We start from the raw sequence: 15,964 nt of genomic DNA, 5'->3' as shown, positions 1-15,964 counted from the left end.
TGTATGTGGGGACTTGATTGAGTGCCCTACATTTGTGAGCATAGTTAACTATATACATGAGAATGGGTATCATTATGGCATACATTCAAGGGATGATGATGTTCATGCTATGACTACAGATGATTATATGAGTGATGAGATGATCATAGTGATCATTCATGGGATACATTTTTTGAGTTATGGCATGACAGGTTTGGATCCTTAGGGAACATGGATGGAGCATGCTACCACTTTCATTGCTATCACAGTGGTGTTCGCATGGGCTTTGAGAGCTTCTACGACTCACCCACGATATCGACTAGCCATCATCTCATTGATTCGTATTTACATAGACTGACTCATTCATTGTATTATGATGGGGATGATGAGGATGATGTTGTACTGTACACACACACATGATGATATTGATGTATCGTACACATACACACATGATGATAGTGATACACGTGCACTTGATGCCACTAACACATATGCACATGATGATGATGTATGTGTTAGTGATAGTGATAGTGATGTGTGCGAGTTAGATCATGTGGACATGATCTCGAGGGCAGAGATGGCAGCGAGCACATCGAGCATCATAGAGCTACCTATCTCTATTCCTAGTGATCATAGAGATACATTAGATGACCATAGTGATGCATTCCATGATCTTGATGGGCATTTGATCATTTAGCTAGTCATACATCCCTAATTACACATGGGATTGACACTTCACATGTCGTTGAGCACATCAAAGACCATGAGGAGCATAGACCCGAGGTTCTAGTATTAGATGTGTTGGGCTACTCCTCTAGATTTGTTACATGTGGAGAGATTTCGGATACGACCACTACTCCTAGTTTTCATAGCATTTCTGTCAGCATTCGGGTGGATCGAGGTGTTGTGATTGAGCAATCATGGATAGTCCATGAGAGTAGTGATGAGTTCGTAGAGGTGAGACATTGTAGGAGTATGGATATCGATCGTATATTTATCATATCCTATGGCATTGTCTTCGAGAGCTAAATTACATTTGATCTAGATATTTCCTTAGATCCAGTGCTATTGGAGATTGATCTATCATGGGATTTAGGTCATATAGGGCTGAAGGATACTCTACCAAAGTCCAGTATATTTTATTTGGAACAACCATAGCCTCATGTACTACCTATCCACACTTGTAAACAAACATGAAGCAACTATCAACTCCAAAAGGCGACCATAATCGACCATTGAAGCAACTATCAACTCCAAAAAGAGAATCAATCATTGAAGCAACTATTAATTCTAAAAAGTGATTTGACCATTGAAACAACTATCAACTCCAAAGAGCGAATCAACTAGCTAACAAACTTGAAGTAACTATTATCACTAAAAAATGAAATGACCAGCAAACAAGAAATTCTAGTACTTGAGAGTCGAGATGATTCAATTAGCATTGAACTAAATAAACTACTCATTGCAAAAATCCTTCCATCGATAAAACATGCTAACAATTTAAAAAACATGTTAAAATTTTATAAATAACTTATGCTAAGTAGAAGACGAATAAAAATAATAAAAGCTTTCATTCCATCCTCAAAAGTACACATTTGACCTTATAAAAGTAAGCTCTAAATAAACTAAATCTGCCTTATAAAAGTAAGCTTTAAATAAACTAAATCTCCATGCACTAGTCTTAGAAAACTAGCAATATACACAATACGAAGCGGCACGATTCCCATATTATGATATAACTCAATTTAATAGAAAAATAACCTGTAAAATGATGAAGTGATAAATTTGAATAACCTTTTAAATTATCTATTACATATTAACCATGAACAACCAAAGCACAAGGAGATGAGAGAGAAAAGAAATCATGGATTTCTAAAAATTAAGAGAAAAAAATCCCTTCAATTAATCCTTAGTATTCCTGAGTTTCCCTTCTAAATCTTCTTAATGTCTTTTACATACGGCAAAAAGGCCTGGGGTTGAGTACTAGTTATTTTTAAATATATGCTACCATAAGTTGTTAGCCATTGGTTGGGCTAACAGTCAACGTCAGCAGCGTAGCTTCATATCGACGTAAAACTTTTGCAAGTTGGCCATTGATTGGCCCCCTTCCTGGCACGTCTGCCTGGCCACTTGCATAACCTCTTGGGCGTTCCGCCTTGCCTCCTGCCCATCCACACCTTCCATCAGAGCTTTCACTCCATGCTCCACAAAGCCCCTCTCCAATGCACCCTCCTCCGTCCTTTCCAGCTCCATCCCCACCTTCCACACATGGGCGATGTAGTGCGCATTCGACCTTTGCTCAGCTTCCCTCGGACAGCCCAGTATCGGGACTCCCGCCCACAAGCTTTCCAAGGTTGAATTCCATCCACAGTGGGACAAAAACCCTCCCACTGCACTGTGTGCCAGCACCTCCACTTGGGGTGCCCAATTTATTATCAGCCCTTTCCCACTTGTCCTCCTCAGGAACCCCTCCGGCAGCACCTTCGACAATTCCCCATCGTAAGAATCTGCCCTAATCGCCCACAAAAATGGCTGCCCACTTCTCTCAAGCCCAGCTGCCAGCTCTTGGATCTCTTCCACAGACAAGCTTGCATAGCTGCCAAAGGCTATGTAGATAACAGAGGCCTTGGCTTGTGTACTGAGCCAGGCGATGCAATCCGGTTGCCCATCTAATGATGGGTTAAACTCGTGTTTAGTGTGGTGAAGCAAGGGGCCAATAGCATAAGCTGGGATATGGGCCACTTGGAGGGCTTGGAAGGCAGTGGGCTCTAGCTCGGATAGAGTGTGGATGAGGATTCTTTCTGCGCGCTTTACACCGGCAGCAACCTCACCGAAGAAATGCACAAATGGGTTAGAAGGCTGAGCAAAACGAAGTTCTTTGGGATAATGCTCGGAAGGGAAGGGGGGAAGGCCAGGGATGTCTAGCATAAGTGGGCTCTCGCTCTTCCATAGTTTAGGCGAGCCTGGTTAAGAATCGTAAAACTCTGAAAGGATTAGCAAAACAATTAACAAACTGAGTTAATATCCATTCTGTTATTAGCAATCACCAATACCTTTGTCGGGGAATATACCCTTGGAGAAGAGTGCCGGGACGTTATAAACGATCAAATACGCCATGGCAGTAGAGGTCCAATAATCAACTCTAGGAATGCCTGCTGTGTCCGCAATATCTTGAGTCCAAGGCACAAATGAGTCGGAAATGAGGCAAGTGACGCCGTTGTCCTGGAGCCTTAGCTTCTCGAGGAGCTTCTCGAGGCCGTCTTTCATGGCAGGGGTGACTGCGACGGCCATGTGGTTTTTGTCGGCCTCCAACCCATCTTCAACAACATGGATGCGAATGGAGGGGTGCTGGGAGGAAGAGAGGCGCTTCTGCTGCTTGAGCTGGTTGTAGTAAGAGGAGAAGTAGACAAAGGAGACAGAGAAGCCGACAGAAGACAGGGCGCGTGCGAGAAGCATGCAGCCATTCACATGGCCTTGGCCAGATGCTGGCACAACAAGAGCATGAGGAGGACTAGCCATAGCCATCTCTGCAGGGAGGGCTGCGCTGAGACAGTGCGCAGAGGGTAACAAGACTCAAGAGCAACGTTTACCCCTTTATATATATAGACATGATTCAATTATATACATATATAAATATAGAGGGGTGATCCCGGAACCCGAACCTACGGAGCAACCTCCTACATTGACGTCACCCTCTACATCACCCTCTTTTGTCCCTTATGCCAGGAAGAAGTTTGTTTAGGAATGAGTTTCACCACCCCCTCCGTCAAGTCTTTATCCAAAATTCCAGAACTAAACGCTTCTCTACACATTTCCCATATTATCAATGTGGGCAAAATTGATAAGAGCTACCCAGCATTCATCCTGCTCTATATTCCTCTCAAGCCAATTGGATTCTCCAGCATCAATACTTTGTTTAACCAGTTTAAGCATGCTACTTTCTGCCGTAAATCTTGATCTGGAGCCATCTTCCTTGAGACTCAAAATAGCCCCTAGATAATCCACCCATCTTTTGGCCACCACTTCCTCTATATCTTGAATCACTAACCCATTCTCATCCCTAATATTTCCAACTATCTCCCTATTGTCTCTCTCTTGAGCTAATTTAAATAGATGTCTATCAGGTTTCTTTTTTGAGAAAAAGGCACTCCTTTTGAGGACACCCAATCTGAACACTACCAGTTTGTCACATCCTCCTCTCTGAGGCTCAATTGACATTTTGTGTCCAGGTTGATTTCCTCATCTCCAATTGCCTTTTTCTTTGAAATGCCTCTAGTTGGTCACTTCACCTTTTTCTTCTCTCTTTCCTCTCATAAGCTCTCAGCTTCCCTACCCTTCTAATGACTCCCTGCATTTCAATAGCAAAAGACCTTCAGGCTCCTTCACACCGATGCCTCTTCTCCTTAATCTGCTAATAGCTTCTTTAGTACATTTTATGAATAGTTCATCTCTCAATAAAGAGTTGTTTACCCTTAATTTCCTAATAAGAAAGTGACTCAATTTCTCTTCTTCCCCATCTCTAATATGCCACTCCCACTTTAAGGGCATATGATCTGAAAGAGAAGAAGAATTATCAATCTTAATCTCTATGGTATGAGGAACCCAAGAATCTTGGTGACTAAAAAAGACCATATCCAGCCTAGACGAAGAACCAAAGTATTGTAGGTTGAAGTATGTATGGCTAGGATCAGATCCCCATTCCCCCAAACTCCATCCATCCACAAGTCCCAACTTTCCTCTAAGTTCTCCCCATTTCTTTTTCTCCTGCCCCATCAAGATGGTGCTTCCTCCACATCTATCACACTAACAAAGTCTTGTGGGCTAGACACATTTATAAAAAAAACTACTAGCATGACCCATCTCCTATGGGCAAGAGTATTCTTGCATGCATAAAAACACAGACTTGTCCCCTCGGGGGAAAGTAGAGATAGGCCTTATATTTGACGCTCATTTTGGGCCTCATGGTCCTCAATTTGGAAACCTATATATGAACACACCATGCTTGCCATATTTATCCATGTAGGAGCTCCTAAAGCACTTACTTTTCTTTGAATAAAGCACCAAACCTGGCATAAATATATATCTAGCATTCCAACCCAATGTAGTGACAATCTTAACATATGTGAGCAAAGCATTAAAACTATCTTTGGGCAATTGGATTATCTCTCCTTGGAAGCCTATACTTCTTGCCTCCATCTGTCCAAAATATATATATATATAAGATAATAACATTAGCTATTGCAAGATATAATTTTTAAAGAAAAAAAAGCTGAAAGATAAAACCTTACAAAACTCATTCAGTGGATCAATATTTGAGATGAATGGAATTTGAACAGGCTTATAGATGACAAATCGAAAAATTCGTAATAACCAGTGCCTATGCACCAAAAATCTAACTTATTATGCTTTTCATAGTCTACAGACATTGCATGTACATGAAGCTGATCTGCAATTTTCACAATCTTAGATTGTAAATTCCACAAGGAGCCCAAAGCTCTTGTTATAAGTGTCTTCACCATACAAAACTAGCAATAATCTAGATTTTAAAAAATAAAGATATTTCCTGTTTCAAAAAATATATCAATAATAATTTATATTTATAATTAAATGTAAAAATAAATACATAAAAAGCAAGTTTTTATAGCATAATACACGTGTGCTCTCTAATAGTTTGATCATTAGAGATGATGTTACTTGTCCTTCCCAAGACGAGAGGTCTATAATTGAGCCATAAAGATTAAATAGATTATGGTAAACAATAATGACTATACTATAAAACAAACATTGAGACAAATACCTTCAATATCTTGTCCATCGCCATAAGTAAATGAAAATGATATCCTTGCCACATCCATCCTAAGCAATATACCCGTGATATCAAATACGACACTACACTTCAATAATCATTTACATAAGATTTTGAGCTCTCTCTCTCTCTCTCTCTCTCTCTCTCTCTCTCTCTCTCTCTCTCTCTCTCTCTCTCTCTGTGGACATTAAGTTTTTCAAACCGAGTAAGAAAAAATAATAATTCCACTATAAATGAAAGCAAGTCAAAAGCAAAAAATTTGCTTATCCAAATGTTATAAAAACAAAGATGAACTCACCGTGTCCCTACAACCATCTTAAGAATTTGACCACCCCTTGGGAAATAGATGGAACACTCCATACTTGTGGATCTACATGGTGGCTTTACCTCAATGTCAACCATTTAATCCACACAATGTAAGTAGATTTATATATATTAATTCAATATTACCAGCAATGGTAACGCTAGTGTGGGAGATAAATTGAAGAAATTTTATCTTTGCATCACAATAAAATAATTATCATTATAAAAGAAACATCAATAAACTTGAAAGCATGCACACTTATTTACTGAAAGACAACAAAGATTGCACATGTCACATCTTTGCAAACATTCTCCTTCCAAATACTTACTTGATTGATACAAAGATAACTATGAATGTAGTCTCTGAAGTTTATAGGCTGCTGTATTCGTTGATAGCTAGATTACATTTACATTCTTCTGCATGATGCCATTTTCAATACCTCTTTGTAGACATCATTGGCTGTGTAGACTTTGTTTATACCTTCAATGTTGCTTTCATGGTCCACAATATTCTTTACACACACTTTCACTATATCTGATAATCTAAATGTGACATAGTAACATACAATTTTCCATGTGTGAATACTTGTGTGGCCAAATAAAGTCCTAACGCACTCAATGTTTGTCCTTGGGACTTATTTATTGATATACCAAAAGCTAGCCTCACACAAAATTATATGGGCTATTACCTTTGATACCACATGTGCTAGAAGCATTGAGAACCAATGGGATTTTGAAACATGAGTATGCAATACATCCATTTGAAAGTAATAATGTAGCTATTCCAAATGATGCACATGCCAAAGCAACTTGATCTTCTCCACGTACTCGAGATAGCAAGGCATTATAAAGATATGTTTTGCCTAATCCACCTAGTCCATCAAGGAAAAAAACACCACCATTGCTCAAAGAAACAGCCTCAAGGATGGTATCAAATGCTCTTGATTGGCAACTATTTAGACTCCTTTCCATGGAAATAGCCAAATCAGCCTGTTGAACAGAATCAAACATCATCTCTTCCATCAACAAACCATTATTGACAGTAGCAACCCTTCAAAATTATTTAGTCGTTTTCTATATTGTTGTAAGAGATCTTGCATGTGTAATACAGCTTGATTCTTAGCCGTATAATGACAAACAGCAACATTAGTATACCTTCTCTCTATAAGCTACAAAAAAAATTATCTAAAAGTTTGGTAGAGAATTTGTTCCAAAGCTGTCCGGGAGTTATAGGCTCACAAAAAACTAGAATAATGATAAAAAGTTGACACAGTTGGAATCCTGTTTTCTGAAATGCAGCTTTTTGAAGTCACATATATTACTCCTCATTACTCTCTAACATTCCTCTAGCTTCACATGTAGTCTTAAAATAGGGATACAAATATACATTCACTGTTCGTACATCCTTGAAAGATTCACTGTTCGTACATCCTTAAAATAGGGATATAAATATACATTCACTGTTCGTACATCCTTGAAAGATTACAGCCTTTACACATTGTGAGTAACATGTGTAGATAGTATTGCTCGCATGTCCTAGGGCTAACATTATACACATATTCAATCATATTTTACCTTTTTCTTTTAGTCCATGATCAAAGAGCTGTATTCCACACCCACTTGCAAGTGAAATCAACATATAGCAAGCCATTTGCATCTGCATATAATTGATTAGCTCTAAACCATTCAGTGAGAGTAGTTCTTTGGTTTCTATCACGACTAATTATATCACACAAATCATCATGGTCATTAAATATAGCATTATTACATGTAATTGATTAGCTCTGAACCATTCGATGAGAGTAGGTCTTTGGTTTCTATCATGACTAATTGCATCATGTAAATCATCATGGTCATTGTTGAATATAATATTATTTTGCATCGAAAGATTAACATGCAACCTTTCTATATTATGTTTTTTATCATGTAATTCATATTGGTATAAGCACACAAACTTGCCTTCGTGCGTCTAGATATTGACTAACCTTATCAATAACCCCATGTGTATCTTACAACTCTATAGTAGCTCTATCATGTCATTTGTATACATACTTGTACAAATATTTCACTACCAGAATGGTAGAGCATACTTCTATGTTAATATGGGCTTTGTATCTCATAGAAAGAAAAGAGTTATATGGAACAACCCATTGACTATCCACCCTATGATCCTTTACTTTTGCAGGAAACTACCATCGTTTCACCACATGTACGTTGGATATCCATTGTCATCAACCATAGTAGTCTCAAAAAACTTTCAAGGATAACGATGTTTTCAACTCCCATTAACCATGCAGGGAGAGCACATATTTAGTTTCCCATATGGTTTATGGACATGACAATGACTGATTATGTTATACAACTTAGGAAACATTGCCTTATCTGGAAGTTTAGCACATACCAACTTATCATAGTGAGCAATCTGAGTAGGTTTACATCCACTTTTCAATATCAATAATATATGTGCATGTGGCAAGTCTCTTTTTTGAAATTCAATAACAGAAACGAATCCCACTACCCTTACAAATAATGCTTTTTTCACCAATAAGTGCATCATATCCTTATTCTTCTCATAGAAGCCCGTGCCATTAAGTCATGTCAATCTTGGCCCCAGCTTGACCCGGTAGTAAAACATTGCTTATTTCATCCCACTTAGTATTGCAATTAGAGGTAATAAAGAGGTCAAGTTTTTCATCGAATCCTAATACAATTGATGTATATATTGAGTCCCCCCCATATATGTAGATGGTAGAACTATCCTACATCGAGCAATGCCCCTAGAGACTCTATTGATCCCATCGCTTATATTAACCATATCTGCAACCCCTTGGTATACTTCAGCACGCAATGCTTTCTGGTTATTACATATCCATACTAATCTTGATTCTTCCATGCTTCTATATGCATCAACAATGTACTGTTACAAAAGTCGACCACTGCATAGAAGGTAGGTGTTTTTATCTTTCCTTATTTCTAATCTATATGCATAATATTGTAGTTGAGTTATAGTCTTTATCTCCTCATTTGAACCTTGTCTATTCCTACCATGGAATGGAATTCCAACATGCAAACCATCCTCTCCTCTTGGAGGAAACAGAATATATAATAGAGGTATATATGAACGATGTAAGTTAGATATTATTTTTATAACACATGTGTGAGGCATTATTTGAATATCTCTATTACCTACATAAAAATGATCCCCTTGCCGACATGATAGCAGCTACCTCTCTACCCATAGGAACCGGGTATTACCTTGAGGTTGAGCTTCAGTGACCATTCTCAAATTTGCATGTGAACTAGACTGTAACATTTCTCTCATTGTACAAAATGCACAAACGTACAGATTGTGTTCATACATCATCTTTTGTAACGTTTCAAGCACGTTATGATTTAAAGAAGACATCCCATGAAGTCTATTCTCTGATTCATACTCCATATTATACACATATAATTGGGTAAATTGAGGAGCCGCATCTCATGTTTCATCAACTATTATAGAACCAATACGATGATAGGTAGTACCATGGATTTGAAAATTAAATACAACTCCTCCCTAGTGAACTGATTATCCAAGTGAGCACCCACTGAAACAAATGCCAAGGCATTGTTATAAGTACATATATTCTTCTTGTATTCCTTACTTACATTATCATTACCAAAGTAGCAGATCAACCAATTTAGGAGGAGGCTTTTCCAAAGGGCAGTGCAGAGATGTTTCCACTTGCACAACAGTGTTTGCCCACATATTGTCGAAGCTTTCTTGATGCTTCACATTTTAAAATTAGTGCACCACAAAAATGGCACTTATAAGCAAGGGTCCCTAAAGAGTGAAGAGTATAATCTCCGAAACATAATACCATGGTTGCCATAGAAAATAGGTGAAAAATTATCAATAGAACAATAGGAAACATGTTGAAAATTATCAATACGACCAATCTCATCTATGGAGGGCAGCTCATCTAAATCAAAAGAAATAGGGCCTCATGCCATATCTCTATGTGCCTGAAGATTCTGATGTTCATTGATAAGTTCTTAAAGGACCATAGTAGTAGGAATTGCTCTGTTACCCGAATCTAAGTGGATTCTAGCATAAAATTCTCTATGCTCCTCCTCATCTTCAACCCTTCCAAATGTTTTGATTTCAAGTACTTCATTAAATTAGCATCAATTTATTTTCGAATGTAAGCCCTTGCTTTGCAAACAATTACGGCGAGATACACATGTTGCATCCAAAATTTGTAGCCAATGAACTTGGTTCAAACTTAGGTATATACATCTCCTAACCATCTTCAACCTCCTTCGAAGAAAAAAAGCAAATACTAATTTACTTTTTATAAACATGCTTAGCTTCAAACGGACAACAAAATATTATCTTATTACATTTATTCTACTTCAAGTGCCATTATCCTTACATAGGATCTTGGACGCGTATACAGGGATTTCATTAACATCTTCACAATTTCGTGATCACGTTAACAAAACCTAGTGTTAACATATTAAAACTTGTGATCACATTGTATATTCACATGACCTGAGAAATGACCTGCCGGAACCCACTAGTCCAGTAACACCTCCGGGCTTTTATCTTTCCCGGCGGGCCCACCGGGGTATATAGTTTTCTCGGCGGGCCCGCCAGGAAAGATAAAAGCCCGGCAGGCCCACCGGGGAAAACAAGGAATACCGGGTATTATTCTGTATATAAACACTGTCCGACACCCATCGTACAACTTTTGGGAAGATAGTCCTTGTTTTGGGGGCGTGATATCTCGCCTCAAAGTACTTGTAGAGCTCTCGAGTTGCTAGAAGTGTCCTCTTGGGAAGAACGTCCTTATTTTAGGGGCTGTCATCTTTCCTTGTAGGCACTCCTAAGGCTATTGAGCCACTCGTCCTTAGTTCTTTGAACTGGGGGCAGGGTGTGGTTCGTAGCTAATACTTGCGGAGATTTAGGGACAAATTTGGAGTCATTCAGCTTTGCATTTGAGCCACGTACGTAATCTACCTCATTCTGCTTTATGAATGGTTTGATGGAGCCAAGAGTCCTGCTTCGGGGCTTGTATTGGTTCTTGATACTTGATATAGTTTAGAGTAGACAAGGGTCTATTGTCCTATACTAGAGTATTGGGCAAGCATAGATCTTTGATTTTTTTTGTGAATGTTAGAGAAGGTCTATTGTCCTATACTAGAGTATTGGGCAAGCATAGATCTTTGATTGTGTAAAGTATCCTTAATTGGGTACAAAAGGCATCCTTCATTGGGGGTGCAATGTGCATGATAGTTTCGAAGTAGTTTTGTAGTAAGACCTTGCAAGATAGTTTGAAGTAGTTTTGTGTTATGTGATGATCTTTTGTATTTGTCAAGATAGTTTCGAAGTACTTTGTCTGCTAATGTATGTTTTGTTATACGTGAGTGATTTGTTGTTTTTTCATTTGTGTATTCATTGTTATATGCTTGGTTGAATAGGTTATTTGTTGAGATGGAGGACAATGTTGGATCCAGTGATACCTCCAATAGAGTCCAAATTTCAAATAGCAGGAAAAAAAAGGCACCTGGGATAGAGTGGCAATATGCAATTAACGTTGGTGATCGATTCATAGATTGGGAGTGTAAGCTATGCCATGCAGTAAAATCAGGTGGGGCACCTCGACTAAGAGAACACTTTTTAGGCGGACCGAAGAAAAAGTCATGTACCCACCCCTCTGCACCTATAGTGGCCAAACGCATAAGAGAAGAAATTCAAAAGAAAGATTCAAGAAAACATGACACTCCTACCGTTAATGTATCAAGGCAGCAAGAACACTGTTGTTCTAATCATCAAACTCCCGCTACATCGCCTACTTGTACCCCGAACGGCAATGTGCAACCAGAAAGTAATCTACCCAGTGCATCTTCTTGCAAGCGAAACTTTGACGTAGGAAATATACCCATGCGTCAAACTTCATTGCAAGAAAGCCTACGTCAAGGTCGACTCGATGATGCACAACTCGTCCTTGCTGAAGCGATTTACTTTTCTGGGAGTGCTATGATGATGGTGGACAGTGAGCATTGGAAGAGAGCATGAAAGAAAATTGGTGAGTTTGGACCAGGGTTTTCACCGCCTACGTACCATGCTATGCGAAATGATCTATTAGAGAAATGTTATGCGCAAGTAAAAGAACGTGTACAAAGAATAATTCTTAGCAATATAGAGCTTTCTGGATGTAGTATAGTAAGTGATGGATGGTCTAATGTGCAAAGAAAACCATTAATTAATGTAATGGTTATTTCACCTAGAGGTGAGACTTTCATCCGTGCCGTGGATTCAGCTGGTTCAATCAAAACTGGGGCTTACATCGCTCAAGTCATTAGCTCTGTGATAGAGGAAGTGGGTGCCAAAAATGTAGTCCAAGTCGTCATGGACAATGCAAAAAATTATAAAAATGCATCCAAAATCCTACAGCGACAATGATGATGTAGTAGACGAGAACTTTGATGTTGGACGCACGTTGTGCACCACCCTTGAGATAGAAGACAATTTAGACATTGACTTAGATGAGCTTAATTTAGCAGACGAGAGAGTAAACGGTGAAAGAATTTTGGAGTAAGATACTGACATAGAGGAAGAAGTCACTTCATTAATTTAATAAAAATTACTTGTACAAATGATCATATTTGGAGAAATTATCAATACAAAAGTAGGATTTGTTTTTCTTAGCTCTCATCTTGAAATAAATTACGAATTGCACTAGGAGTTGCATCTAAAGGTCCTGGTGGTTTATATTCGCTAGCCATGCCGAACACTGTATAAATACCTTGATTTATTGGGACATTGCACAATGCACATGTGGAAGTATTTTGCATTTGTCTCACTAAACATATTAAGTGGTAGTAGTGTCCACATGGTAGTATATACTGGCCGCTCCACCCATCGAATACTTTGTAACATACAGGACATTGGGGGGTGGAGGAACTTGTAGCCTCAGCAGAAACTCCCACAAGATCAGGATGTATCAAAAAATGAGAGATGTGGTTTCCTTGGCGCACAGGAGCAATACGTGAAGAGATGCTCTGCACATCTTGGCTGATCTTTGTTAGCTGCTCTTGAATCCCTCTATGGCTGGGGGAGAAGTTGACGCTTGAGTTAATCGGTCAGCTTCTTTCTCCTTCTCTGCTAGCTGTGCCCCTAAGCTTTCTTTGACCTGGTTTAACTCCAGTCCAGCGCCCTCCACCACCATGAGAGCAAGTTCCTCTTGTGAATGTCACTGTCTCTTCACGTATGTCGTGGGTGTTGACAGTGGCCTCTCTGGAGGCGAAGTCCACTGGAGTTTCTAGGATAAATTGAGCATATAGCATCTTAGCAAAATAGAGTGGAGCGTCGGCGTTATGGAGAGGACGACCGTACACCTCCAAGAAAATGCGCTCGGCATTAGTTTTGATATCATTGTGAGTGCAACGTGAAATCTTCCATCTTTCCTTCTTAATCTCGCCATCTGGACATGGCCATATTTCCTTTATCATCTCGGTGGTTACGCGTTTGTTTATGTCTTTCCATTGGGCATAAGTTGGATTTGTCCATTTCGACAACCTGCATGCTGTTCTTGTAGCTTCGCGGGCTGTCAGGCCATGTGCAAGGGCCTTCATTCGCTCGTATGCCTTCTTGGCTAACTCCTGATGCTCGTTCGCTTGCGCCTGCTCCATATCTACATGAACGTAAATGACTTTAGGATTTTAATGAAGTGTAAAGATCAACGTAAGATAAATTGACCATTACTCTCAAAATCTTGAAGTCAAACACCACGAGAGGAGATATGTATTGCAAAGACTCGATGAGAAATATCCACTTGACTCCAAAAACACTTCAAACAATGCTCGCACATCAAATTTTGATGAGAAAACATAAACTTAAACACCACAAGAGGAGAGAGATATTGCAAAGACTCAATGAAGAGAGAAACAAAATTTTGAAACATTAGACACATCAAATTTTGAAGAGAGAAACAAAATGCCATTCCTGAAACTTAATCTCTTGATACTGTATCATTACAAAGTTGGGGTGAATGACACCGATAGCTCTACAAGAGGACGTTGTGCCCTCGTTGGGTCAGTATTTAGTGATCTAAAAAATTCAACTACTTGCAAAATTGATTTTCGCTCATCGCGATTAGGCAGAAACATCCAATTTTTGACTCTATGAATAATAGTATCCATGGTAACTTTGTCATGGGAACTATTATCCATCCACAACTCTTGCACTTTCTGCCAAAAGTCATATAAAGTTTGTAATAAATATCCCAAGGCAAAAACATCAGATGCAGGAGTGTATGCATCTGCCAAAAATGGATCATAAAGCTCTGGGGCTATCCACGGCCGTTTATTTCGCTCTCTGTCTGCGTAGGAGACTGCCTGTGCCACCTTCTCAGGGTTCTTGTCTGCTTCAAATACAAAATTGAGAGACACCCGTTTTTTGGGCGCTCTCAACAGCAACCCCCAATCGATAATACCTATGCGTGGCTTTAGCTCTTTTGTATAATCCAACACTACATTGAATGGATGTAGGTCGGTATGTACAATTCCTGCCATATGTGCTGTCGCTAGGCCTTCCACCAGGGCATGCATAATATGTGGCATGCTTATTACTATTTGTTTTATTTTCGAAAGTTCTAGATGACTTAAAGGGATATTATCAGGCGGGGGTTGTCTCCATCCTCGATCCAAACGGAAAATTGCTCTGGTGAACTCACTGAATCTGAAGGGAACCTTCAGAAGAGTATAACCAAGAGCGCCGCCATTATAGTACGGGAAAATAGTGATCCAAGGAGCCTCTTTTGTAAAGGCAATGCACCGGACAATCGATGGATGTAGCACTTGCATACCCTGCTCTGCCTGGAAGCTCTCGAACTTCGCGCTGCCTTCTCCTTCGGTAGTGCTTTCCGCAAAAAGTGATGTGCTCCGGTAAAAATGATATACCTTTAACTGTATACTCTTTTACTGTTCCAAAAACACCAGAGCCTATTGTTCGCCCTTCGAACAGAGCCTCGTGCGGGATGCCAATAAGATGTGTGCACATAGAATTGTAGATGGTACGATTAATGACACCTGTACCACTTGCATCTGCCTGGCTGGACGTTGCAGCGACGTCCTGGGCAATGTGCACTCTTTTGGGGAGGGACTCTGCATCCAATGCCTTCATGCGCTTGCTCTTGGCTCTTTGCTCGCTCCATACAACGTCCCATAACTGTAGACGTTGCATATTGGCTTCAGGCGGGGCAGCATCTCTAAGATCACTGCATGCTACACGCAATGCTCCCCAAAATGGTTCGTGTTATGTGTTGATGGTTGAAATCTGCTATCTTTTGTCTATCAAGCAACTCAGCGTTCCCTCCACTTCGAACCCGACGTTGTGCATTTTCCCATATTTGGTCTATTAGATCTCGCATGAGTATCTCAGACTCATTGATCTTTTTGACGACATCATCAGCACATTGTGACACTGTGATGACCGCTTCAATGCGAATTGCTCGCAGAACGATTTTACGCTCTTCGGGGGAAAGCATGTTGATCGTCTTCGTAAATCTAGCAAATATCACTAAACACAAAAAAACAGAATATCAAACATTACTGAAATCAACATCAAGCAAACGTGAGAGAACAGCAACAAGTATATCAATATCGTCAATGTTCAAACAAAAACGGAATATCAAATAATTTTAATGAACTCAACATCATCCAATACATCATCAAACGTGAGAGAACACCAACAAGTGTATCATTACTTATCAATGATCAAACAAAAACAGAATATATCAAACAATATTACTGAACTCAACATCATGCAATACATTATACATTATCGAACGTGAGACAACCGCAACAAGCGCATTATTACTTACGAAGTGT

General features: G+C 39.4%; 1 protein-coding gene across 1 annotated transcript; it reads right to left on the bottom strand.

The window, feature by feature from the left end:
* Nucleotides 1-1,818: 1,818 nt before the first annotated feature.
* LOC147636345 (UDP-glycosyltransferase 85A7-like) lies at nucleotides 1,819-3,572 on the bottom strand. The gene is made up of 2 exons (XM_086801777.1): nucleotides 3,033-3,572; nucleotides 1,819-2,942 (listed from the first exon to the last, which is right to left on the bottom strand). The coding sequence occupies exons 1-2, from the start codon at nucleotides 3,502-3,504 to the stop codon at nucleotides 2,026-2,028; spliced, it is 1,389 nt and encodes a 462-aa protein (XP_086657903.1). The 5' UTR covers nucleotides 3,505-3,572; the 3' UTR covers nucleotides 1,819-2,025.
* Nucleotides 3,573-15,964: the final 12,392 nt, after the last annotated feature.

Source organism: Cibotium barometz, chromosome 8, assembly GCF_041138505.1.
Source record: "Cibotium barometz isolate CiBa-2024 chromosome 8, ASM4113850v1, whole genome shotgun sequence".
Classification (NCBI taxonomy): Eukaryota; Viridiplantae; Streptophyta; class Polypodiopsida; order Cyatheales; family Cibotiaceae; genus Cibotium; species Cibotium barometz.
This window is presented reverse-complemented; position numbering and strand designations above follow the sequence as displayed.

Coding starts and splice junctions, on each gene's coding strand:
- LOC147636345 (XM_086801777.1), bottom strand. CDS start 3,504: ATGGCTATGGCTAGTCCTCCTCATGCTCTTGTTGTGCCAGCATCTGGC. Junction 2,943..3,032: donor GGGTATATTCCCCGACAAAG/GTATTGGTGATT, acceptor ATTCTTAACCAG/GCTCGCCTAAACTATGGAAG.